The sequence below is a fragment of the Colletotrichum fioriniae genome (assembly GCF_027942845.1).
Source record: "Colletotrichum fioriniae strain IMI 355084 chromosome Unknown scaffold_4, whole genome shotgun sequence".
Classification (NCBI taxonomy): domain Eukaryota; kingdom Fungi; phylum Ascomycota; class Sordariomycetes; order Glomerellales; family Glomerellaceae; genus Colletotrichum; species Colletotrichum fioriniae.
In genome coordinates this window covers 492855-518128 of record NW_027076840.1, presented here as the reverse complement: position 1 = coordinate 518128, position 25274 = coordinate 492855, and the positions used below count along the sequence as shown (strand labels likewise).

At 53.7% G+C, this 25274-nt stretch overlaps 6 protein-coding genes across 6 annotated transcripts; 4 read left to right on the top strand and 2 right to left on the bottom strand.

Moving 5' to 3' along the window:
* On the top strand, window positions 1-5722 carry RIM15 (rim15, signal transduction response regulator; the record flags this gene model as incomplete). The annotated part of the gene is made up of 2 exons (XM_065756991.1): window positions 1-492; window positions 551-5722. The coding sequence occupies 2 exons, from the start codon at window positions 1-3 to the stop codon at window positions 5720-5722; spliced, it is 5664 nt and encodes a 1887-aa protein (XP_065614204.1).
* A 5764-nt stretch (window positions 5723-11486) lies between these two features.
* N0V96_003993 (uncharacterized protein) lies at window positions 11487-13608 on the top strand (the record flags this gene model as incomplete). The annotated part of the gene is made up of 2 exons (XM_053188059.2): window positions 11487-11993; window positions 12058-13608. The coding sequence occupies 2 exons, from the start codon at window positions 11487-11489 to the stop codon at window positions 13606-13608; spliced, it is 2058 nt and encodes a 685-aa protein (XP_053054021.2).
* Window positions 13609-15566: 1958 nt separating this feature from the next.
* On the bottom strand, window positions 15567-17366 carry N0V96_003992 (uncharacterized protein; the record flags this gene model as incomplete). Its single annotated transcript, XM_053188058.1, has 1 exon — window positions 15567-17366. The coding sequence occupies one exon, from the start codon at window positions 17364-17366 to the stop codon at window positions 15567-15569; it is 1800 nt and encodes a 599-aa protein (XP_053054020.1).
* Window positions 17367-18944: 1578 nt separating this feature from the next.
* Window positions 18945-19728, top strand: RIB5 (Riboflavin synthase alpha chain; the record flags this gene model as incomplete). Its single annotated transcript, XM_053188057.1, has 2 exons — window positions 18945-18975; window positions 19061-19728. The coding sequence occupies 2 exons, from the start codon at window positions 18945-18947 to the stop codon at window positions 19726-19728; spliced, it is 699 nt and encodes a 232-aa protein (XP_053054019.1).
* A 536-nt stretch (window positions 19729-20264) lies between these two features.
* MUS81 (Crossover junction endonuclease mus81) lies at window positions 20265-22031 on the bottom strand (the record flags this gene model as incomplete). The annotated part of the gene is made up of 1 exon (XM_053188056.1): window positions 20265-22031. The coding sequence occupies one exon, from the start codon at window positions 22029-22031 to the stop codon at window positions 20265-20267; it is 1767 nt and encodes a 588-aa protein (XP_053054018.1).
* Window positions 22032-23125: 1094 nt separating this feature from the next.
* Window positions 23126-24798, top strand: PCM1 (Phosphoacetylglucosamine Mutase; the record flags this gene model as incomplete). The annotated part of the gene is made up of 2 exons (XM_053188055.1): window positions 23126-23887; window positions 23938-24798. The coding sequence occupies 2 exons, from the start codon at window positions 23126-23128 to the stop codon at window positions 24796-24798; spliced, it is 1623 nt and encodes a 540-aa protein (XP_053054017.1).
* Between the last annotated feature and the right edge of the window lie 476 nt (window positions 24799-25274).

Below are 25274 nucleotides of genomic sequence, written 5' to 3'. Positions count from 1 at the left end.
ATGGAACCACCACAACCCAACATGCTGGCGCCACCGGCCGTGACCTCTCTTCGGGCACAGGCCGGCGTCATGGAACGATCTTTGAGCGAAGATATCCGAGAGGAACGAGAAGAACTACGTGAAGCTGCCGAGCAGACTCTCAACGTCATTCTCGACCTCAACCTCGACGGCACTATTCGATGGGTCAGCCCGTCATGGACCGATGTGATAGGCACTCTGCCCGACTCGGTCAAAGGGACTGCGATAGCCGACCTAATCGTGAGCGAGAACAAGACGGCATTTGCGGATACCGTGGAGTACATGAAGAAGGACGACTCGCGGAGCCATAGAGTACGCTTCGCCGTCGCAATGGGTCCGTTATCCAGGTTGCTACCCATCGAAGGCCTTCAAGACCAGGAGCCCAATGAGGCCGACGAAGGGGCTCCCGAGGCAATTGATCTGGAAGCCCAGGGCATCATGGTCTACGATGGTGTGTCGGGGGGAGAGAGCCATGTAAGTATCCGTACTGCCGTCATTAGCCTGACCTCCTTGCTAACAAAGAGCCTGCTAGACAATGTGGATGATCCGACCCTATATTGCACCCAGAGAGATCAAAATTGACCTCCCTGCTGTGATCGTCGACTCTCTTGGGTCTGGTGCTGAAGTTCTCGCCAGCTATCTTACGCAGCTAGCCGAGTCTGGCGTCGATGACCCCGAAAACCACCCGCCGCCTTTGCCCGTTCTGTGTCGTATTTGCGAGCGACAAATTTCTCCTTGGTGGTTCGAAAAACACACCGACCTGTGTCTTCAGGAGCATCGGGCAGAGATGGACGTGCAGATGGCGCAGGACAGTCTGACGGACCACCGACACTCCATTGTGAAAGTCCTCGATGCTCTTGAGGCGAGAAAAAGCCGGCCACTTACGGGCGACCAACTTTCTGGCCCGGCTGCTGAGTATAAAGGCTTGCCAATCGGTCCTCCTCTTTCAGCCTCGTCATCCCCTGGGAGTTCCGTTTCGCAATCGAGAGAGAGATCAGGTGGTTTCGGTCATTCCAGAGCTCGCTCTTTCGCCATCAGACGTCCTCAAGCAAGGATTGTCGAGCTGCTCCTTGACCTCTGCGATACCGCCATCGAAGTCAGCACTCCAGCGGTGAAGGAGGCTTCCTCGCAAAACCCCGGCGAGATCAGGACGCAATCTCCTCAGTCCGAGTCCCGCATCTCACAAGTCATGCAATGGCAATCGCCCAGTACCAATACTTTGGAACAGGAACAGGGCCTGGCTCTGCTCTGCGCCGACACTGAAAAGGCCGCGAAAACCAAGGTTGAAGCAGTCTTCAGACACCGAAAAATCATCGAGTATGCGGAGCGCATTAGAATTGAGTTCGCTGTTATCGTCCAGGACTGCATAGATGAGGCAATGCGGAAAGCAGCTCGAATCGCAGCAGGTCGGCTGAGCGATTCGACTGAAGACGAGGAAGAAGAGCAAGCTACACCGGCGCAGGAGGAGCTTTTCTTCCAGGGATCATTTGAAAATCCTTCAGCCCTTGCAGCTGCTCTGCAAAACGTCAGCCTCAATGACAACAACGACAGGCCAAGGCCTACCTCCTTTGTGGAATCAGCGCGCTCAAGCAGCCCTAGAGAGTGCCCGACGCCAAGATCGAATTTGGGGGGGTTGAACCCAACTGCACCTGCCCGTGAGTCCCGGCGAGAGTCGTTGCTTTTCGAGAGTGACGCTGGAGAGAGCGATGGAAGCATTCGCTCTTCTTCTGTGACTTCTCGACAGCCACCGCGTACCGACTCTCCAATATCCGAGTTTGGCGATCTTCGTCGTGCAGCTAGCTCGAGACAACATCATCGCAGAAGCATCATTCTGCCCGGTACGTCTTCACCTCGAAGACAAGAATCACCTTCGCGTATGAACCAGCCGTCGTCCCCTCTACGAATCATCAAGCCGCGCAATTTCCCGTTTCCGCAAGATGGCATTACGTCTCCAGAAGCATCACCCTTGCTACCTGGGAGTGACTTCAGCTCTCCAGCTCATTTGCCAGCGAATCACCACCGTCGACAGTCCTCAGCAGCCATGTCAGAGTTTGTCATGAAAGGTCCGCCATCCCCTAGAATGGCTGCCCACCAGCCTCCCCCTCAGGCAAGGCCAGCGCCCCCTTCCATCAAAGATTTCGAGATCATCAAGCCAATCAGCAAAGGCGCTTTTGGCAGTGTCTACTTGTCCAAGAAGAAGTCAACTGGAGAATACTTTGCCATCAAGGTGTTGAAGAAGGCAGACATGGTTGCTAAGAATCAGGTGGGCAACGTCAAGGCCGAACGCGCCATCATGATGTGGCAAGGCACCAGCGAATTCGTCGCCAAGCTCTACTGGACCTTTTCCAGCAAAGATTACCTCTATCTCGTAATGGAGTATCTCAACGGTGGCGATTGTGCATCTCTAATCAAGGTACTGGGTGGTCTTCCGGAAGACTGGGTGAAAAAATACCTGGGTGAGGTGGTTCTTGGCGTGGAACACTTGCATAGCCGGAGCATCATCCACCGCGATCTCAAGCCAGACAATTTGCTCATTGACCAAAAGGGCCACTTGAAGCTCACAGATTTCGGTCTATCGCGCATGGGTTTAGTTGGGCGACAGAAGCGAGCGCTGGATAATCAGAATTCCGACCCCACGCCCGATCTCCTCAAGCAGGGGCCATTTGCCCGCTCAGCATCTCTGGCATCGTCTCGGTCAACCTCGCTTGACCTTCATGGCCATACTCACTCACCTAGCATGACGCCGCAGATGACACCTGACACTGGCTCCAGCGGGGGCCAGCCCTCATACTTCGCCTTGGGAGGGCCGGAGGCCCGACGAGTCTCCAGCCACCGTAGCGATAGCGGCGGCAGCGAAACCCTTGCCCGCATGCTCAACAGCTTTTCCTTGACCGACCAAGAGCATAATGCCCCGGCCCGAAACGCACAGCCGACGCAGGATGATGCGAGTGAAAGCACCGGACAACCTTCGCCAGACATGGCGGCACTCCATCACACCAGCACTCAGTCCAGCATTGACTACCTGGGAAAGAATACTCCGCCGCAGTCTACGATGATGCCTCCGCCGATGGCCCTGTTCGATCCCGAAGACACCAATCGCCGTTTCGTGGGGACACCCGACTACCTCGCCCCCGAGACTATCAAGGGAGAGAAGCAAGACGAGACCAGTGATTGGTGGTCTGTTGGCTGCATCATGTTTGAATTCCTCTACGGATTCCCGCCGTTCCATGCCGACGAAGCTGAGCAAGTCTTTGAAAATATCCTCGCACGCAAAATTCAGTGGCCAGATGAGAACGAATGCGAACCGATCTCAGATGAGGCGAAAGATCTGATCAACAAGCTGCTCTGTATGGAGCCCCAGTCGCGCCTTGGAGCCAATCGAGAGGATAAGTTCCCTTGCGGTGGAGACGAGATTCGCAGCCACTCTTGGTTTGAGGGTGTCAACTGGGAGACTTTATTGGAAGACGAGGCTCAGTTCGTCCCTCAGCTCGAGCACCCCGAAGATACTGAATACTTCGACGCTCGTGGTGCCGTATTGCAGTCTTTTGCCGAGGAGATGGAGGATCAGCTCTCGCCGCCAGTCTCTGGCGCAGGCTCTGACTACCATGACCGGCCGCATGACGCCTTGTCCAGGGTCCGATCTCAAGTCAACTCGATCAAACGCAACTTGATGCCTCTCCACATTCCTCCGCACGTTCGGGACTTGAAGAGTAGACGGCTTAGTGAGCCTGTAGTTGCCGATGACTTTGGCAGCTTCGCTTTCAAGAATCTTCCTGTGCTCGAGAAGGCCAACAAGGATGTCATTCAAAAACTCAGAGCAGAGGCATTGGCATCTCAAAACAAACCTACCGTCGTGAGTCCAGGCGGCAGTGTTACTTCGCCTGGCCCAGCTCTTGAGGGCAGCCCGGTACTTGCCAATCCTATTCAAAGAACAATTTCCAACGCGAAGAACCGACCTCAATCACCGTCCGGCCTCAGTCATGCGGCCTCATCCCCTAGCAGGGCATCTCAGCCATCGTCGCCACTACTAGTCTCGTTCGTCGCAGGTCAAGGGAGCGAAGGCCGGCGCAAGGCCTCCAGCAACTCCTCCAGCCTTTCGCAGCAGTCGAGCGCTCATCAGCCTACGTCCCTCGACATTCCCCGAGTTCCGCCGAGCCTTCAGAAGGCAGCAACCAGTGTAGCTGCTTCCCCCGTCAAGGGTCGTGGTGCTGCACCTCCACCGCCGCTGGCTCTCTCGCCGCAGAAAATTGTGTCAACGCCCAGGCAGGCCTCAAGCAGCCGATCGAGATCTTTGACTGTTGGTTCGCAATCCCAAGAGGGGAGCCCTATTACCTCCGACGTTCTATCGCACCACCGAAATCGTCGCAGCCAGGTCTTCGACATGTCACCTTCGTCTTCCGACAACGAAGGCGAAAAGCACAATGCACTTCTCCGGGTGCAGCGTCGCCGCCAGAGTTCCCGTCGCCTTTCCCAAATTGCTTTTGACGGGGGCCCGATGTTCCGCCCACTGGATGTCTTAATCTGTGAAGATCATCCGGTCTCCCGCATGGTCATGGAAAAGCTATTGGAGAAGTTGCGCTGCCGTACCATTTCGGTATCGAATGGATCAGAAGCTGTCAGATACGCCATGAGCGAGATCAAATTTGACATCATCTTCTTGGAGTATAGGTTGCCTCAGATCAATGGCGCTGATGTGGCCCGCATGATTCGGGAGACTAAGAACACGAACTCGCATACGCCCATCGTCGCAATTACGGCATATCTCAAAGAGTTGCAGGCTCCGCATTACTTTGATTCGCTGATTGAGAAGCCTATTTCGAGTTCAAAGCTCACCGAAGTTCTCAAGAATCTTTGTCAATGGAAGCCGGAATCGCCTGGCGTCAACTTCTCAATGTCCCTTGGACACTCTCACCCTGTGCCCTCTGGCCTTCGTCAAACCAGCTCTCGAACAGACGACAGCCCGACATCAAGTTCATCGCTGTACGCTGGACGACCAGGTAGTAGTCTCATCACTTCGCGTGAGGACTCCATCAGCTCTAGTCTCTTTGGCGATTCCGAGTCAGTGTCGACAGATGATGTGCCAGTGGTGATCAGCAGAAAGGCCACTGGCGACTGGGACGAAGGAGGTCTGGGAATCAGCCAGGATGAAGTTATCCAACCGGTCAAATCACCAAAGTCACTGCCACAGCTCCCACAGCTAGTGACGCAACAGTCTGCTCCGGGTCAGCTGGAGCACACTCGACGATCGGCACCGCCGCCTTCGGTAGAGAAGCTGAAAGCCCGGAAAGAGCACATGGAGAAACGCCTTGCCGAGGGTACAGATTCGGCTGACGATGAGGACGAAGAGCTTGGCTCTGGCCGGGACAAGCTATTCAGAGGCAAACCGCTACTGCCGAGCTCCAAGTTGGGAATCGAAATGATGAGGGCCGATAGCCATGACAGTGTCACTTTTGGGTCTGAAAGTACGCCGGAGCCTGTCACACAAGTTGTGACGCCTTCCAAGGAAATTGACATGCCTTCGTACGAGGCTTTGCGAGCAGCAGCCACGCGTACGCCCCCGGATAGTGGCGTAGGCTCAGAAGACAAGACAATCGGTCCCGACGTTGACGAGACGCCGAAGCCGCTCCCGACAAACAGAGAGGACGCAGATGAAGAGCCAACGCCCAAATCTTTGGTGGATCGATCTGTGATGTCGGACAACTAAGAGCGCACAGGAGCGCTCGCATACCTAGCAAAACCTTGCGGAGACATTTACCGGCCGACAAAGCCTGTTGTGTTAAGGCCGTCTCCAGCAGATATGGAACATCTTTTTCTTTTTCTTTTTTTTCAGTTGTTTACCCGACAGCGAGGCGTTCAGCGGGGACAACAGCAACACGCAGACTGCATCATTTCCTTGAGTTTATGGGGGCTGGAAAGGATCATGGCGTTTATGGTTTTGTTTTCGCAGGTCCAGCCCGAAGTCCTCCTGGAGGAGGATGCGGGATTGACGGACAGGGAGGTCTTCTATTCCACTACATGTTATTGCATTTGTGTGCAGGGCGGATGAGAGGATGCTGCAATGCCCTGCATCCCAACTTTCATTCTTCTGCACAGACTTCTTTGGGCGACTCGCTCAACACCACACACCACTCCCGACTTTATTTCCTCTTTTTCCTTTCTATATTGTTCTCTGTCTACACGATTTAGGCTCTCTCCTACAAACTGCATCTGGTTCACGAGAAGGGACGGACGGGGTCGAGATTTCGGACGCGGCGGGGTTCTGTGACAGAAACTTGGCCTTTGCTAGACACGAGAAGAACAACCAGGCAGACATGCTCGGCAATTGCTTATCGATCTATCATACTTGGCGTCAGGGGAAGACTCTTGTTTTTCTCTTCTTCTTGCGTCATGGTTTTTGCGTTTGGGTCTGACGCAATGCCGCCAAAAAATAGGGGGGAGTCACGGCTGAACCAAAACAAAAGCCTTTCTAAAAAAACAAAACAAGACTGAATACAAATATTATCAGACTGCAATGACGTTGATGGCTATAGCCATGCTTCCGTGCTCACCAAGCGTCCAATGTTGTGTGTATCACTCGTGTGTTTACAAGTTTCTCCCAACCTGGGGATGTTAGAATAAGGTATGATGATGGCCATCCAAAGAAGCGATCCAAGGAGGCAACCTATGTGCCTTGCCTACTTGAGCTTCATCGTCTCGTCCCCATCGGCGTGCTAATCATGGGATGACCCGAACAGTGGCAATGACGGCGAATGGGTTAAATCTTTTTGGCAAGGCGTGGCTGAGCACGTCACGGAGGAGCTCTCGGACTCTTGGCGGTCGAAGCGACGACGGACTTCAGAATTCTTTTTGGCTGGGACGTTGGGACTGTTGAAGAGACGGAGTACTGCGCTTGAGAAGTGGCAACGTCTCTTCTGGTCTCGTCTGATGACATCCGAAATGGAGGCAATCATGGGGTCGGTACCTGTAAGAAAGAAACGAAGGTCCGACCCGTCATGGGCGGGGGGGCGATCTTGATGGTTTCATGATTATGATGGTTGGGAGATTGGTAGGAAGTAGAGCGGCATACGCGTACGTACATATCGAGGCTGCGTCGAGTTGGTTATTGGGATGGGACCTATGCTTTGGGTTTGATGTGCTTCCTTTCTCCGTGGAGATGGTTTGGGCAGTCTATAGGTCAAGTCACACTACGAAGTCTAGTTCACTTGCGAAAGAGAGTAGAATAGGTTTCCCCCCCCCCCTCTTTTTGGCTGCAAGGTCACGGTCTCCAGAATGAGGGGGTGATGCCTGGACCGGGGATAAGTCGCCGGGCGGACGAAGAGCATGCGGAGATGATGTTTTTAAGGTGTTCGGGCCAAACGATTGAGTTTACCTCTACGCCATCTAGACTAAGTACTGTATAGTAGGCTTAGTCTTCCTCCAACTCTGCATCTACGTAAGAACGTCTGAAAATCTAGTGCGACGGCAGAGTCAAACTCAAATGAGGGATCTGGGGAGAGAGAGGGTTGATGGTGTCGTCGGCGATGTGTGGTGAGCCAGTCGGTTCATGCAGTCGTTGACTCAAAGTGCTATGTTGTATTTCATCTCAAGTGTGCTTGCTTTAACAGCAAAAGTCTTGTCCTATATCATTCTGATGAAATGCTACTATTTAGAGTTCACATTGCATGTTTTGAGATGCTTGTAGAATTTTCATCCGCTCCTTGGTATTTATATCTCATTCTTCTTTCGAGGATGTTATATGTTACTGAGTTGGGAAGCTGGGGTACTTGACATGGCCATTGACAGTGTCAGAGTGAGTGAGTTTGAGAGACCATGAGATGAGAGTATGTGAGAATGAGTGAGAGCACGAGAGAAGTGAGAGAGTGGGAGGGAGAATGAGAGGGAGAGTGCAAAGAAGCTTTGCCAATGTACGTGGCGGCCGAGGCTTGTGTGAAAATCGTGTGGACTTGGCACTTGGCGCTTGGCGGTGCGACGTTGACGACGACGACCAGCTGCGGTGCTACAGGCTATAGCTGAGGGGAGGGGACGACGTTGCGACTGAGGAAAAAAGAGGAAAACGGGCACGCGAGCACTTTCTCGATGGCGGCTAGCACAGGCTGCAAAGGAAAATTGCCAAAAGGCTTGGCGATGGCTCGGCATGCGGGAAGGACCAAGGGTTAGTGTGGAATTCCTCGCATAGCTAGTTAATTTGCCGTACGATGGACGATTTTTCAAAGTTTTTTTTCCTTTTTTTTTCTGTCGTCGCGTCGGCCGTCGCTGGACGTTCGTCAACGCAAGCCCCCTTCATGCAGCCACAACGTGCATGGGAGGGAGCTAGGCCATGCCGGAAGTGCGGGTTTGCTGGGAGTCAATAGATCTGGCACGTTTTCGTTTTAGGGACGGTGATTGGCTAGATCTGGATGAGATTTGTTTCGGCGGTTCTTGTACTTCCTTTAAGCTCGTCCATGGGCGGCAGGCGGGCAAAAGGTGGCATGCCACGAGTGGAGCCTCACACTGGGCTCCTCAGTCGAGAAAAAAAGGTGCCGTGTGGGTAGCAGCGGGGTTATTTTATGGGGAGGATGAGGAGGAATGCTGGCGAGAGATTGGTCCGACGATCCATCCGTCACCTTCTTTTCGGTCGCTTGTTGGTCACTCGTATCTTTTTTTTTTTTTTTTTATTTCCTTCTTGACAGGAAGGCACGCCGAAGGGGAAGGGGAGGGGAGGAGCGGCCAGACCAAACCAGCAGCGGCGGAGGACTGGAGTCTGTCTGCAGTCTGCAGCATCGTGCTCTTTCTCCTCCTTTCCCCTCCGCTCGCCTTGCTGCAGGTTGGGACATGGGGGTGTTGCTCTTTCTGCAGCCGCAATTGGCGGGGCGAGTCAGCAGGACATGGAATGCCTGAGCTCTCTACTCAAAGACAATGACTGCAACTGATTGACTGCACGCGGCTGACCTCGGCCGGGAGAGGGAGACGACGATACGGAGGGCCATTGTTTGGGAGAGATTGGGCCAAAGGGGGATCAGTCAGGCAGAGAAGCACAAGGCGGGGGATCCAGGCATGGCAGAGATGGGAGGTTTCTAAAAGAGTCTCGGTGGAAGGGGACTGCCTGTCTTGCATGTGTTGAACCATGGAGACAGATTGTGCCTCGTGGGATTTGGAGTTTGAGAGCTGAAGCTTGAGCTCTGTTGTATACACTTACCATTACACGACTGTCTTGCACAGTACACTGCCTTCACAGCATTCTGGAGTTGAGGCGGAAATGGCGAATGATGGCCAGTGCTTGAAAGTAACATAAAAATAAAAAAGACTGCCCTTCAATGCGTGACTTTCATTCTGTCTGTGACTGTCACAGTTGCAGTTCAGAGTACTTTGGATTCCTTCCCCCCGCGTGCCCTCGCACATCATCCGCAGCACATGGTACGACTTTGGCCGAATTGGCAACGGGAACTATCCAAGCTGATGGCTGCCAAGATGTGTACAAAGGTACCTTTCGCTTATTAGGTATCATGGTATCCGTAGTCCGTACGGAGCAAGTACATATCGGGTGAGGTGTCGTGTGTGTGAGAGAGCATCGGCGGTGGCAGGCTGGATCTCGGTGCGGATGCGGTGGACAAGGGCAAGGCAGGCGAGGCAGGATCTTCGGGAGCGACAACCTGGAAAGACCCAACGGGCCTAGCAGCTACCTACTACCGTACCTTAGCTGGCTCGCATTTTACCTGCTTTCTTTCCTCTTCGGCTCTTCTTGTGTAGGCCTGTGCTATACTCCGTAGCCTGTGCGGCTTTGCCTCCAAGGTCCAACCAGGTGACGTAAAGCTAGTGTGCCCCGCCCGTTTTCGGGTTTGACCGCAGCTGGTTCCTGTGTCATTTTTTGGTCTTTCCTTCCAGCTTGGGGGGTTTTTTTTATCAATCTTTTTTTTCTTAGCTGGTGCTCACTCAATCCCGCTAGTCCAAAACCAAATAAAGATGGGAAAATAATAACAACAAACCACACACTCAGGCTCTGAACCCAAAGCTCAAACTCGGCCTGTCTTGCCTTGCACAAGTACCCGTACACACACAACATCCAATACACACAAACACGCCTCTTCAACGGTCACCCGTGTCGCCTCTTACCTCATCACACTCCTCCTCTGGCCCTGACGCCCCGGGGGTTATGGGTCTTCCCACACTCACCTAGATCACAAGGCGAGGGATGTACACCGTAGCCGTACGCGGTACATTGAGAAGAAAGTGGATGGAAGCTGCCGTGGATACGTCCGAGGTCGCGGCGAACTTTGAGAGGAAGCATGAGCAAACCAAAGGGTCCTTCTACATTCATTTTCTGCATATCCTCTTGGATGTGACCATGGACGCTGCCAATGCTACGAAAAGTCAACATCTTCCCAGGTACTCACTCTTACGCAGTATACCAAGGTCATAGCAGATGCCTCCCGACACGGGACATTCCTCTACTTGCTCCATGCCATCCCATGCCATCCCATCCCATGCTCCGGTCTGTGGATCCCAGCCCAACCCCCAGTGGGGTGTAAGTGGGCAGAGTGGCCACACCCCACCACAGTTCTAAGCCCGTCTTCCTCTTCCGCCTCTCGATTCTCAAGTCTCTTGAGTCTGCAGTGCTGCACATCGTACCCCCTGGTCCACTGGGGGTTTATTCGGTCTGTCCATCCAAATCACCCGGTTGGACGCGCTTACAGCAAGTTTGGCAATTGGCTTTTTCATTACTGTTATCGCTTTGTATCTTGTTCCATCAGGAAGCCCAGTCCCGCAGCAAGAGGCCAGGAACCGCAGCAGCAGCAGCAAGCACCGCATCTTTCAATCTCTGACCCTTAGCTCCTCTTTGCCCGTCCATTACCCAACCTAGGAAAAGATTCGAGACTACCCTGGCGACGCGGTACATGTACTTCGTACACCACCTATAGTATCCGTATACTTGATGGTCCTAACTCAAGGGGTCCTTTCGGCACATCAGAGAACCGTTGACCCGCCGGTGAAGCAGCCACGGGATCCAATTCTCGACGGAGACTGGTCCAGAGTCCAAAGACTCGAGCGGCTCCTCGGGGTTCGGCCGATTCCACATCCAGGACATCTTGTCACTGAGGCAAGACATCTGCCCCGACCAAGCCCTCCACCATCCCGGGATCAACTTTGCTTATATCTGCTCCCGTCCCTCTTGGGCCCATCATTATTGTGCTCCCTTTCTCTCTTCCCGCCGTGGCCATCGTCAAACCCTCCTCTCCCCCTCCATTCTTTGCCTGCTTTCCTCAAGGCAAAGCAAGGAACCTCTTGCACCAGTGAACCTTGTCCGTGGGTTACCGTCCCATCCTATCAAGGTTTTGCTTTGGTCTCCCCGCAACCCCCCTACGAGACACATCTAAATACCACAGCCACCCGCCTTCCTCACAGCGGCGCGTGAGCTAGTCCTGTCCGTCACTACACACTTCCTTCTCGCGACCCCAGGAAGTGTCTCGGACACCTCACAGTCTTTATTCACAATGGCGACTCATCATCAGCGCCATTCCGCCCCCATTGGCGTGATTCCCGTGCCTCACGGTCCCGAGACGGGCCAGGAACATGAGGACTACCCTCGGGAACACACTACCGCGCATGAGCGCGAGATCTTTGGTCACGTCACGCGTCCCGACGATTCATACACCACCGACGGTGTCTACTGGGCCGATTTGCCCTGGTGGAAGCGCGTCAACTTCGTCAACAAGGTCGATCGCGATGAGGCCGCCAAGGAGCTCAGGGCCACCGGCGAGATGATGAAGAAGGATCCCCTTTCTCCTCTCACCTGGTACTTCCGCAACGCTGTTCTTCCCGGTGCCGGTCTCGGTCTCGAGGGTTACGTCCTGTTCTCCATTGGCAACTTGGAGCCTCTTTTCGCTGCCGTCTGGCCTGAGTGCTGGGGCAAAGGACACGCCGTGTGCACCCAGAACTGGGTCGCCTCTGTCACATATCTCGAGATTGTCGGCATCATGATTGGTCAGGCCGCTGTTGGTGTAAGTTTTAAAAAAAACCCGCGCCTTTGAAAGAAAAAAAGAAATCAATTCTGACAAAATTCAGGTCATTGGTGATTGGATTGGCCGTCGCTGGGGTCTCATTCAGGATGCGGCCATCATGTTTGTCGGTCTGCTACTTTTGACCGGCTGCTGGGCTAGCTCTCTCCAGGGCTGGGTCATTTTCTACGCCTGGTCCCTCTTCTTCTACGGTTTCGGTGTTGGTGGTGAATACCCCATCACTGCTACTTCGTCCATGGAGAACTCCGTCACCGCCGGCCGTCTGTCTACTCGCGAAGATCGTCTTCACCGCGGTCGCAAGGTCACCATGGCTTTCCTGATGCAGGGATGGGGTCAGCTCATCAACCAGGTCGTCCTCATCGTCCTTCTCGTCATCTTCAACCGCGGATACGGCAACGGCCCGTACACCCAGTCCGCCGCTCAGTACACCTTCCGCCTTTCTTTCGCTCTCCCCGCCATTGGTACTCTGTGGCTCGTTTACTACCGTACCTGGAAGATGCCGCGCGCAAACCAACAGCTTGCGCTGGCTAAGAAGAAGCAGGGTGTCACCGGCTACGACGTGAACGCTCTGAAGTACTGCTTCCAGCATTTCGGTGGTCGTCTTTTGGCTACTGCTGGTACTTGGTTCTGCAACGACGTTTTCTTCTACGGCAACAAGCTTTTCCAGGGCCAGTTCATCTCGGTTATTTCCAGCAACCCCGATTCCCTCCTGACAAAGTGGACGTGGAGTTTGATCAACGTCGTCGTCTCCCTTGCCGGTTACTACCTCGCCTCCCTGTTCATTGACAACAAGCTTTACGGCCGTAAGATGATGCAGCAGGTTGGCTTCTTCATGTGCTTCATCATGTTCGTCATTCCGGCCTTCAACTTCGAATACTACACCAGCCCGGCTGGCGTTCACGCATTCCAGGCCATGTACTTCCTCAGCTCCTTCTTCAACCAGTTCGGACCCAACTCGGTTACCTTCCTCGTCGCCGGTGAGGTTTTCCCTACTCCTATCCGCGCCACCGCCCACGGCTTTTCCGCCTGCATCGGCAAGGCCGGAGCCCTCCTCGCTTCCGTCTTGTACAACTACATCGACACACAGACCAAGTTCTACGTTGTTCCTTGGTTCGGTCTTGCCGGCATGGTTCTCACCTACTTCTTCCTGCCCGACACCACCGGTCTCGACCTCAAGGAGCAGGAGCGTCGCTGGACCTACATCCGCAGCGGGAAGGAGGCCGAGTACCACGGTGTCGCCGTTCACCCCACCCATCTGAGTGTCTGGGAGCGCCTCCGCGGCGTCGGCAAGTACTACGACGCCGAGAAGGACCACAAGGCTCAGATCGAGGACATGCGCAAGGAGTGGGAAGAGAGACAGGCGATGCAGGGCGAGAAGGAGCCCGAGGTCTGGGAGGATCCCGAGCTCTTCTCCGAGGCTATGCACGGCTACTTCAAGGAGCAGCACAAGGGCAAGTCCCAGGGTGGTGTGATGCATGACGCCGATGTGTCCGAGTCCTCGTCAGCGCGGGAGAAGGAGACGGGTGACGAGATTCAGCCCAGCCCGATGTTGGGAGCGAGGCAAGATCGCACTGATCTCGACGAGAAGAGAGGTTAATTGCGCATAAAGTGGTGTTTGCATTATACACATAATGAGGAGTATTAAAAATGGGCTTTGGAGTTTACAACCATGGGCGGACTACTTGCATTGGAACTGGGGCTTTGGGTAGAAGCATACTCAGCATGGCGTATAAGACGCCCGAATATTATTCTTAACGTATTATGACTACCATATTTGTTGTCCCTCTTCTTGGTGACTTTCTCTATTGATACCTGTCGTGTTCGATATCTGCTATTATAGCCTTGCTGGACATGTACGTGTGGGACAAATAGTATCCGTCGTACAGGTAGATGGAAGTCAACTTCTCGTCCCTTGGAACCCCTTGGAGCAGGGGGGTTAGGAAGCTTGTAGGCCGTAGCTGAGGCTCACAATCTAAGCAAATTGCGCCAAAAGCTTGATCGCCTTCCGGTGTGGGTACCTCTATAACACCAAGTCAGGTATGAAGGTTACACGACGGCCTCGGCGACCCCGGCAGACGGCAGACGGCAGATGGGTGCCGTGCCGGCGTATGATGCTCAAGGTATGGACCACGTGAAAGACTGGCCTCAGGGTACTTGAATAAGTTCGACGATAGATAAGTATGTAAAGTTGTCTACTATAGAAGTTCACATGACGGAGCTTATCTGAGGGCTCATCCTCGGCAATTATTTGGTCCGCGACAGAATAGAATGAGTCTTGGCCATCCATGCTTCAGAAACGACAGGACTTTGCGGGAGGGAGTTGAGAGAACTTGAGCAAGCCTTTTGCGGCGGCGGGTCTTTTGTTCTCATAGACCTGGACAACTGTGATTGTGTCACAACCCTTTTAAATTCAAGAGAGAAACCTTGTATGGAAGAGAAAAACTCATGGGTTTCAGGATCGAAGCCTAGGGCCCTGGACAGATCATGGCAAATGAATAAATAAATAGGATATTGGAATGAGGAGGACGTTGAGATGAGAGAGAGACCTTTTCAGATGACTGGGATATGGGATAGATACCTTATCTCACTGTTGACTTCACGATGCTCTGCGAATACGTAACAAGTGGTGATAGGTGGGTGTTAACGCCAAAGTAGTTCCAAGTTTCACGCTCAACGACGTTTGTCGATAAAGGGATGCTTATGAGGAACCTCACGGAGCACTCACACCGATACCTTACGCTTTCTCGCCATACACTCATTGAGGAGAGACCTGTTGACTACTTCTTCGTCATCCACGACCTCAGCATCTCTGATCCCCAAATTTGAGGCCATAGAAGACAGATACTTGAGCAGTCTGCCCCCGGTTCCGTCTTGTCCGACATGTGCCTTGAGAGATGTTTGATATACATCGTCGATTGGACGTTCTTGCTTCTTCCTCTATTCCCTTGCCAGCACTTTGACCAGGGATTTATAGACGCAGAGGATAGTCTTTTGGCGCCCAGGTAGACTCCATCTATCTCAAGTTGATGTCAGTTGAAAACTTCCACTAGTCGTTCACAAATTGCTGTTCCAGGGAATCACCGACTTCATCTTATGGTCGATTATAAATAGTTGGAGAGCCAGTGTTTGGGCCGTTACTTTTGTGACACCCGGGGGGAGAAAGGCTGAAAGTATCATACTTGCATCACCAAGTTCGTCCAAGAGTCGAAATACCTATGTACAATGACCTTGGTAACTCGGAGCTCCCTGTCATTGCTGGCCTTTTTTCTGTTGACTCTCATATTTGTACCTCAGGGTCACCCTGCCTACAACAGGACTCGTATGTGTACGGTTACTTGGGTCTGCTGCGGAGACCCCTGATTGGAAACTTCCTCCTACTGATCTCTGGAGACGAGATTGTTGTCCCGAAATTCTAAAGAATGTTTCAAAGGCAGGTAGACAAACATATACAGGCTCACTTATTCACCTCCACATGTACAAGTCATTGAGGGGTCTTGGCAAATGAGATGATCTCATGAGATCTAAACATTTTTAAGTCCGATACAGCTAATCTAACTAAATTCTTAATTGTGGCGGCCCATTTTCTCTCAACATCTTTCTGATATTCTTCGCCGTCATACCAGCCAGCGGATGAGGCTCCATATCCGGATCTTGGTCGGCCTTGACACTAAAATCAGCACCACCATCCACCGCCGCCACCCGTCCAGGCAACACGGGCAAGTGCGTATGCGGATCATACACGGCACCCTTGGGCACAACCTTTGTCTGCACCGTCGCGGAGCCTTCTTTAAAGGTACTCTCCGGCGGGCCCTGCGTGATCAAGTTCTTCCCAAACACCATCGGCGTCGTCCCAGACGCGATGTCCACCCCCTTGATCGTCCGCTCCTGGATCCTCAGCGCCGCCTCGGGCTGGTTGAAGGCGGACAGGTGACCAGCAAAGAACAGCCGCGTAAAGGAGAAATTATCGGCCTGCTTCACCTCCCCAGGTACCTGTCCGTCCGTGTTGGCAGACATGTTGACGAACCCGGCGCTCGCCCAGTTCGGGGTGCCCAGCTGCGCCGCGACGATCTGCGCGCCAACCATGTTGCTGTCGTAGTCGGCGTCGCCGGTAAAGAGGGAGACGGTGATTCCTTGCTGGACGAGGTTCTTGAGCGACTGCGTGACCAGCGCCCCCGTACGGCTGTCGTCGCCCGTGGACCCGAAGGCGATGGCGGTCTGCACCGACGCCTGCGTGAAGTTGTTGGAAGCCCCGATGGCGGCTTGCACGTCGGCCCTGTTGAGGTAGCTCACGAACGTGGCCGAGGGGTAGGGTTCCGGGAGGAGGAGGCGGATGTCGTTCTCGGCGCGGCCGGCGTTGACGTCCCAGAAGTCCTCGACGTTTTTCACGCAAAAAGCGTCGGCCTCGGCGCAGAGCTTGTCGGTCGGCTGGGCGTTGCAGGCGTTTTGGCGGTCCTGACAACCTCCCGTGCCAAACATGTTGGTGAAGAGCTGCTTCTGCTGGGTGTCGTTGAAGGGCTTCACGTCGTAGGGGTTACCCGGAGAGACGGAGTAGTTGAAGTAGGCGCCGAACTGCACGCGGGTGTCCATGAAGCCGTCCTCGATGGAGATGGACTTTAGGGGCACCTGGACGGTGCCGGGAGCTTTCGCCTTGTTCTGCTGGGTGATGAAGTCTGCGAAGACGGGCACGTAGTGGCCGCCGTACGACTGGCCGTTGATGTGTATCCCGTTGGCCGCGTACTGCGGGAAGGCGCCCATGATCCCCTGCATCACCTGGTAAAAGACTTTCGCTGCGTCGGCCGTCGAGTTGGGCGTCAGGGAGACGTCCATGGAGGAGTAGGTCCCGCACATGGGGTCCGCGGATGTGCACTGCTGGGGCACGATCTCGGCCGTCTTTGGGTTGACGGTGCCGTTGACCAGGTTGGTGAAGGAGAAGCCGACGGTCGCGGGCTGGTCGACGAAGAGCAGGTTGCTCACCGTCGACCACGAATTTGGGTTGTCCACCACTTTGCCCTTGGCGTCGATGGAGCAAGGGCCGATCTCAGTGAAGAGGCCGTTCATGGAGGATGCTCCCGGCCCGCCGTCGAGTCTGACGGTCAAGGGAGCCGCGGCGGCATTCTGTCGTGCTTCGAACATGTAAAAGTACATGTGCTGGGTCGGGCTGACGTCCACGTAGCCTGCGAAGCTCTTCACATTGGGGTTGGTCTCGCAAATGCCGTTCGGCACCTCTTTGAATCGCACATTGACGCCTCCGGCCCCCTTGACCGTCTTGAGATCCGTAGGCTGCGCGACGAACTGCGCAGATATTAGAGATGAAAAGAAGGCAACAGCGCAAACGAGAGAAACCAGCATAGTCATGATGTTTCGCTGCCGCGTCTAGCGGACAGATCTACCTTGATGGCTACCGTGGGAACAGCGTGAACGAGCGAATAGTGTCGATCCAGATCGGCCCAGATGAACCAAACGAAGCCTGCGTATACATACGAGTTGTGCCCTCGCTATCGGTAAAGACCCATACCTAAGTGCCTTTAACGTTCCATCCAGCTGTTTGAAGGAGTGTCTAGTTTCCTCACTGATCACGAAATGGCATTGTCTCAGGGCGTGTAAGCATGGGCAATGCTGGGTTGTCCCCCAAACATGCTAGGTAGGAAAGCTTATTTGTCACCTTGGGACACGGACTATCGAGTTAAAACGCCGTGGATACCACGGATTTGTTGTCCGTACCACTCAGGGTCCAAGATCAGGCAAGGCTCATCCATCTCCAAGTCGGTTGACTCGGCTGAGAGAGAGAGAGAGAGAGAGAGCCAGACGCTAGGCAATTTGAAGGTGCTGGTCGTCTCAAATCATGTTGGTGGCTGACAATTGAGCACGGGCAACGAAGCAACATGGCCCGACTCGCCTGGTTTCTTGTACACCTCTGAGGAGGTGAATAAAGATGGCTGTGTAGTGCGTACGGATTTCAACCTTGGAAAAGCTGGTCACGGGTTTCATGAATCTCTTGTTGTTTTCGAGAATGATGATGAATGTATAAGTCGCCGTGGCTGGGCCTGACGAGGCCATTGGTGTATTGGCACAACCCATGTAAAGGGACGTGCCAAGTATCTTTAACAACGACAAGAAATTGATGGCTAGTAGAATGCCGAGGACCGGTGGTCAAGTTATATAAGTAACCACATTGAGTTCTTTCAACTGCCAGCTTGTAAGTTCGTGCCAAGGTGAACAATAGGCGAACACTTCGACTGAACGCGCGATAGGCTCACGCGTCCCGAAAGCTGAAGGATTGGGATTCCCCTCGGAACTTCCGACTTCCGACATCAGCCGCAAGAACCAACAAGAAACGCCCGCAAAGTTTCATGTCCCCCATTGATGTGATGATGCTTATATGTCTACCTCGTCCCCACAACAAAACAAGTGCGTGGGTCGTAGGGAAATGTAAAGAGTCCCACTTGGCTGGTTTTCTTCAAGCACGAACAAACGGTCGCCATGCTTAGTAATACGTGCTACGTGCCTTCTAAGCACACATGTCACTTAGCGTCGACCGCCGTAGAAGAACTTTATTGATATGAGCTAACGGATTGACCCGATAGTAGAGAGACTTGGATGTTCCGCTGATCGGACGAAGGAACGCGCGATAGATGAATTGGAACATCGGAATCACGAGGAATGCATTGGGCGCTGGCATATGTAATCAGGCCAGTGTCTCTGAGTGGATTGCGGCATCGCCCGTTATAGAAAGTGGGGGAGGGGATTGTGCTTGGAGGGGTCACTCTGATTAGACGTCCATAGCTTCCGAGAGCTTTCAATGACTTCTCATCTCAGCTCAACTCACTCATCCAATTCATCGCCACTACTTCTCATTGATGTAGCTTGATAAACACTTCACTCATAGAGTATCATACTACCATCACTGGACTGAGCGAGTTCATAAACGCAACCATGTTCACCGGCATCGTCGAAGAAATCGGAGGTCCGGACCCCTCATCACTTGCCCTTGACTCACCCCTCATCACACATCAAACTTGGAATGTCCTCAACTAACATCCCACCCCCAGTCGTCTCGGAGCTCAACCCCAACGACGAGACAGGAGGCACCTCCCTCACAATCACCCTGCCCGAGTCCTCCACCCTCCTCTCAGACTGCCACCTTGGCGACTCAATCGCCATCAACGGCGTCTGCCTCACCGTCACATCCTTCGAAGCCTCCGGCCCCCCCTCCTTCAAGGTCGGCGTCGCCCCCGAGACGCTGCGCATCACCAACCTCGGCTCCCTTGTCAAAGACTCGCGTGCCAACCTCGAGCGCGCCGTCCGCGCCGACACCCGCATGGGCGGCCACTTCGTCCAGGGCCACGTCGACACCACGGCCACCATCCTGGCCGTCACCCCGGACGGTAACGCCCTCACGTTCCGCTTCGCGCCGCGAGACAAGGCCGTCCTGCGCTACATCATCTACAAGGGCTATGTCGCGCTCGACGGCACGAGCTTGACCGTGACGCAGGTCAATGATGAGGAGGGCTGGTGGGAGGTCATGCTGATCAGCTACACGCAGGAAAAGGTCGTTGTCGCGAGCAAGAAGCCCGGTGACACTGTCAATATTGAGGTGGACATGATGGCAAAGTATGCCGAGAAGAGCCTCGCCGGGTACCTCGGCGGTGCCGGCAGCGCTCCGTTGGAGAGAATGGTTGAGCGGATCGTAGCTCAGGGACTTGGTGGTAGGTCTTGAGGAGAGTATGTGTCGAAAAGAAATACGTCATTCCTAGTTATTATACGAGCTTCTTCCATATAGCTACTGAAATAAGGTGTTTTAAAATGCTCTTCATTTGTACAAGGCATCATGCGACATGTGTGACTTGGTACTCGGCGTGTGATACCCCCGCGTCCCTGCCAGTGACGATACAGCAAACAAATAAACAATCAATCAGAACCAATCGATTCACTATATTCAGAATAGATGACGAAGGGAAAAAAGGAATGAACTGATATATAAGTATAAAAGCTTAGTTCCCCTCATGATAGGCCTACGAAATCCTAGGAGATCTCTACCAGCCCCAGGTGTAGCGATGCTAGGATTTTCACGAGACTCCAACTCGTGACCTATGGGTGCGGGGCAATTCAAACGAGGACATTCCCTGCCACGCCATAGGCCTTGGTGAAAGAATAATCTCCTATCTGTTATCACAAAGTGAGTGTGACATCGGATAGGTGGGCGACTCTGTGGACTGTTTCTTGTATATTCGCAAGAGGGTATTCAATTCATAATCATGCATCGCCCCAGACCTCGGCTAGCCGTTGACTGACGGCCTTGGCAATCTTTTTGCGCCCTACAAGATTGGGCAGACCGCTAATAACCATTTCCCGTTTCCTCTTGAGCCCTTGCTCGCCTGAGCCGCATTCCTGGAACGCCTTGATTAAAGCATGCGGTGTCTTCCACCGCTTCTGAATCTCCAAAGCCTTCTCTCCCGTAATGCCCCTAGTCGTCATGAGCATTTTAAGGTAAACATCTCGTAAAGTCATCATGTCTGACTTGGACGCCAACGACGCAAAGGCCGCGTATGTGATATAGTAATTCGTCGTAGGCTCTTTCTCCCGAAGGTGTTCTAGCAACGGCAAGTAGTTCTGTGCTGTCAAGACCGGGGTCGGGATGACCAAAAGAGGCTTGCATTCGTACATCTTCTTGAGCATGAACGTCATCCGCGCAAGGTACCGGATCGTGTCGTCCATCTTTTGGGTCTTCTTCAAAAAGTAGCCATTAACTACTTGTGTAGACGCGGTGGCGGATTGAACCATTTCCTCAATCTTGGAGAAATACGCCGAGTCCAAGGCCATTTCCTCGACTATGTAGACAACGTGTTTGACTCCAGATTTCCGAAGTCGAAATTTCTGCTCGTGAAAACGGCCATCCTTGATACTGCTAACAAGATCGTCTAGTCGCTTGCGCTCAACAATCCAATCCAGCACAATCTCATCTCCCTCTGCGCCGTGGCGGGATAAGGCGTTGGGATCGTGGCATTTGGCAATCCACTGCGCGTCGCCGACGTCCAGAGCTCGCATTATGGGTTTTACGCCCTTTTTGGTGAGTTCGTCTTGCATGTAGTCGCGATCCTTGACTGCTCGAACTTCGCGGATGTCAAGGGCGAGATGAACAGTGAAAGAACCGGGTGCAAGCCGAATCGGGACGAAGTTTGGTAACGATGCCTCATCCGAAACCACTGGTCCATTCGCGACAACGCCTTCGTACTCTGATGTCGTTCTAGGGGGTTCCACTGGTTCGAAAGATGGCGAAGCATCTCTATTCAACGATATGGAAATAGGGTTGACCCCTCCGACAGGACCGTCATGCGTGCTAGGGCCTGCGGCAGCTTGGTCGGCTGCACCGGTTGCTTCTGTGGTCTTTTTGATGCGCTCAGCAACCTCCCATCCCTCATCAGTAAGAGTGTACCGCCTCTGTGGTCGGCCTTTCTCGCAAACAAGATCCTTTTCGATAAGCGTCTTCATAGAGTTCCATGCCGTGTAGTATTTGCCAGGGTCACTAGGCGCCGAGAAGGATGCGTCGCAGTGTTCCTGGGCCAACTCTATTAGGCTAGCCTTGGTTATTCCAAGTTGTACACCTTTATCCAGTGTGGAGAGTGATAGTAGAAGAGCGTAGGCGCCAGAGCGATATGTTGGAACGTAAGGCTTTGCCTTGCGTGCTTTCTTGGGTGGAGGGGGCTCGTCATCTTCAGCAGCGCCGCCGAGGGATGTGCGATCTTCCTTAGACAGCCGTGGATTCTTAGGCATAGGCAGGCCGTTTGACTCGCAATGCTCCTTTAGCTTATCGGTCAGACGTGAAGAGAGCTTGTCTCCAAAGCCCTTGAGCTGGGTGAGCTGGCTTGGATGCTTGAAGGTGATGGGGCATGCCTTGAGAGACTCATAGGCATTTCGATAGGTGGAGGTGCTCTTCATGTTCCGTTCTCTCGCAGTATCCAGCCACTCCTTTACCCAGTCAAGGAGCAGGGGATTGGCGTATTGCTCGTGTTCGCCAGCCATAGTGCCGCTGTGATGTTGGAGTTTCCTTGGGGTATCCGTACTTCAAAGATCATTGCCAAAAGCTCAACGCCGAAAAGAGCATTTCTGCCGGCAAGTATGCAGCCGGGATAAGAAATGCGATTTCCAAGAGAGAAAAGAAGACGACGGCCCAAACTGCAATTGTCGACTTAGGTGCAGAGCGTGCCTCGCCGGCTAGAAAGAAGCGAAGGAGGGGGTGGGGAAGGAAGGAAACTTGGAGTCGCGACGCGCAGACACGCCAAGCAGTGGCGCTTGGCGTAGAGTGGTCATCACGAATCCACGTGACATGAAGCATACCCCATCCGACTTTCGTGCCAGGACCATCCAGCGTTCTGAGCGCTGAGGGACGCCGATCATCTCCTGAGCAGCGTGGCAGCCAAGTAAGTGACAAGTTTCCGCCGATTGCTTCACCACTGCCACACCTTCAATTAATATTTCATAAATAAGGCATCAAGTCTTGATACCATTGGGAATACCCTTTGCAGCTTTCAGTATCTCGGGAGATTCAACTTGGCAGTATCTATGGTGATGAACAGAAGCCGCCAAGATGTCTTGAGCGGCAGTTTAGGTGGTCTGTCATCCACTTGTGCCCCTCATGGACGCTGATGAGGGGCAATCCGGGCTGCGACCCCACCCCTTCCTCTTGCGGTGTGCTGCATCCATCCAGCGCCCAGTCTGACTTGCATGATTGCATCACGGGCAATGGCTACGGCGGGGCCTGCCTGTTAAAGTCGCTGCTGTTCTCGCATGAGGTAAATGGTGGGCAGCTGAGGTGAGCCTGGCAGGGACGTAGGTAACAGTTGAGTGGAGGAAACAGCACGCTGGAATGGCGGCCACCGCATCCAGTTTCCAGGTCAGCAAGCACCTCATAGTAAGGTAAGGTAGGCAACTGGCAAACTGCCGGCCTCCATTTCTCTCCACTGTTTCCTCGTAAACATCCCCAGCTCCATTACCTACTACGTTGCCTCTTTATTTCTCTCCTTGTTCCACCCCGGCCATCGCTCTTCCAACACGTCAAATCCTTTTTGAAATTGCCTCGTTCACCCATAGCCATTCGCTTGAGTCCACAGCCCGTCATGTCGGACGAGAAGATCATCGCCGCTTCGCAAAAGCACCCTATCGTTCCGAACCATACCTTCAAGTATGGCACTGCGGGGTTCCGGATGAAGGCTGATCTCCTTGACGGTGTCACTTTTCGTGTCGGTCTGCTCTCCGGCCTGCGTAGTCGCAAGCTCAATGGCCAGGCTATTGGCGTCATGATCACGGCTAGCCACAACCCCGCTGCCGACAATGGCGTCAAGATCGTTGACCCCATGGGAGACATGCTTGAGCAGGAGTGGGAGTCGTATGCTACTAAGCTTGTCAACAGCTCCTCGGACCAGGAGCTTGTCGACAACTACAAGGCCTTGGCCTCCCAGCTCCGCATCAACCTGTCCGACCCTGCACGCGTCGTTTACGGTCGAGACACCCGCCCTTCGGGCCACAAGCTTGTCGCTGCTCTGGCCGATTCCTTCGAGGCCACCGGCGTTGAGTACACCGACTACAAGATCCTCACCACTCCCCAGCTCCACTACCTCACCCGATGCGTCAACACCGAGGGCACACCGCAGTCGTATGGCAAGGTCAGCGAGACTGGGTACTACGAGAAGTTTGCCGACGCTTTTGTCAAGGCTCTGAAGGGTCGCAAGGTTGACGGACAGTTAACCATCGACTGCTCCAACGGTGTTGGTGGCCCCAAGTTGACCGAGTTCCTGAAGCACGTCCCCAAGGATGTCACTGGCTTCGACGTCAAGGTTGTCAACGACGATGTTCTTCGCCCCGAAGTCCTCAACCTCGACGTGAGTAGTATCGCACCTGTACCACTCTACCCCTTAATTAACTTGTGCAGTGTGGTGCAGACTTTGTCAAGACCAAGCAGCGTGCCCCTGCTTCTCCCAAGCCCATCCCAGGCGCTCGCTACTGCTCCTTTGACGGTGACGCCGACCGCCTGATCTACTACTACACCGACCCGGACACCGGCTTCTTCATGCTCGACGGCGATCGGATATCCACCTTGGCTGCTTCCTTCATTGGCGATCTGGTTCGATCTGCCGGCCTTGAAAAGGACTTGCGCATCGGCGTCGTCCAGACCGCTTATGCCAACGGTGCTAGCACCAACTATATTGAGAAGCATCTCGGATTGCCCGTCGTTTGCACGCCCACCGGCGTCAAGCACTTGCACCATGCTGCTCTCAAATTCGACATTGGTCCCTACTTCGAGGCCAACGGCCACGGCACTGTCATCTTCAGCCAAGATGCTATGCGTGCCTTCAGCGAGACAAAGCCCCAGTCCCCCGCACAGAAGGATGCCCTCGAGACCCTCGCCGCCGTCGGCAACCTCATCAACCAGACCGTTGGTGATGCGCTGTCAGATATGTTGATGGTGGAGGTAATTCTCGCTCACAAGGGCTGGACTCTCAAGGACTGGGCCTCGACTTACTCGGATCTTCCCAACCGCTTGGTTCGTGTTGAGGTTGGCAACAAAGATGCTTTCCAGACCACGGATGCCGAGCGTCGCCTCAGCCATCCTGCGGGAGCTCAAGACGAGATTGATCAGTGTGTTAGAAAGTACACCAGCGCTCGTTCCTTCGCTCGCGCCAGCGGTACCGAGAACGCCTGCCGTGTGTACGCTGAAGCAGCCACCCGCTCTGAGGCTGATGAGCTCGCCAACAAGGTCGCGGGCATCGTGAAGCAGTACGGTGGACTGTAGGCCAGTCACCTATCTGTAAAAGGAGCAACGATGCACTTTTCGCGATAGAGAACAGTTGATGATTGGACTATTTTCCCCATTGCTTGGACCAAAATAACGGCGAATTTCGTAAAAGCTAGAGCGGACTGGTTACAAGGTGGAAACTGCCCAAAAAGATGAAACGAACAGAAAACGAGACATTTGATATCCCTAGTCTTTCCCTACTCAAAAGAAGCGCAGCACATCACCCATTAGATCTTTGTTCTCAAAAACGTGATTGGACTGTAACTGAGCTGTAACTGGACTAAGTTTTTCAACAGCTTTTATTTTACTACAGAAAGAAGGAAATGTAAGAAGCAAAAGAAGTACAAGTTGGATGGCTGGCTGGCCGGCCTCATGCAATGGCCCCGGGGTCTCCCTGTCCCGGAGTGCCCGATTTGACGATCTGACGTTGATTCTCGCGGGCCGCCCGTTTGGTGTGGCAATCCTCTCCAGCC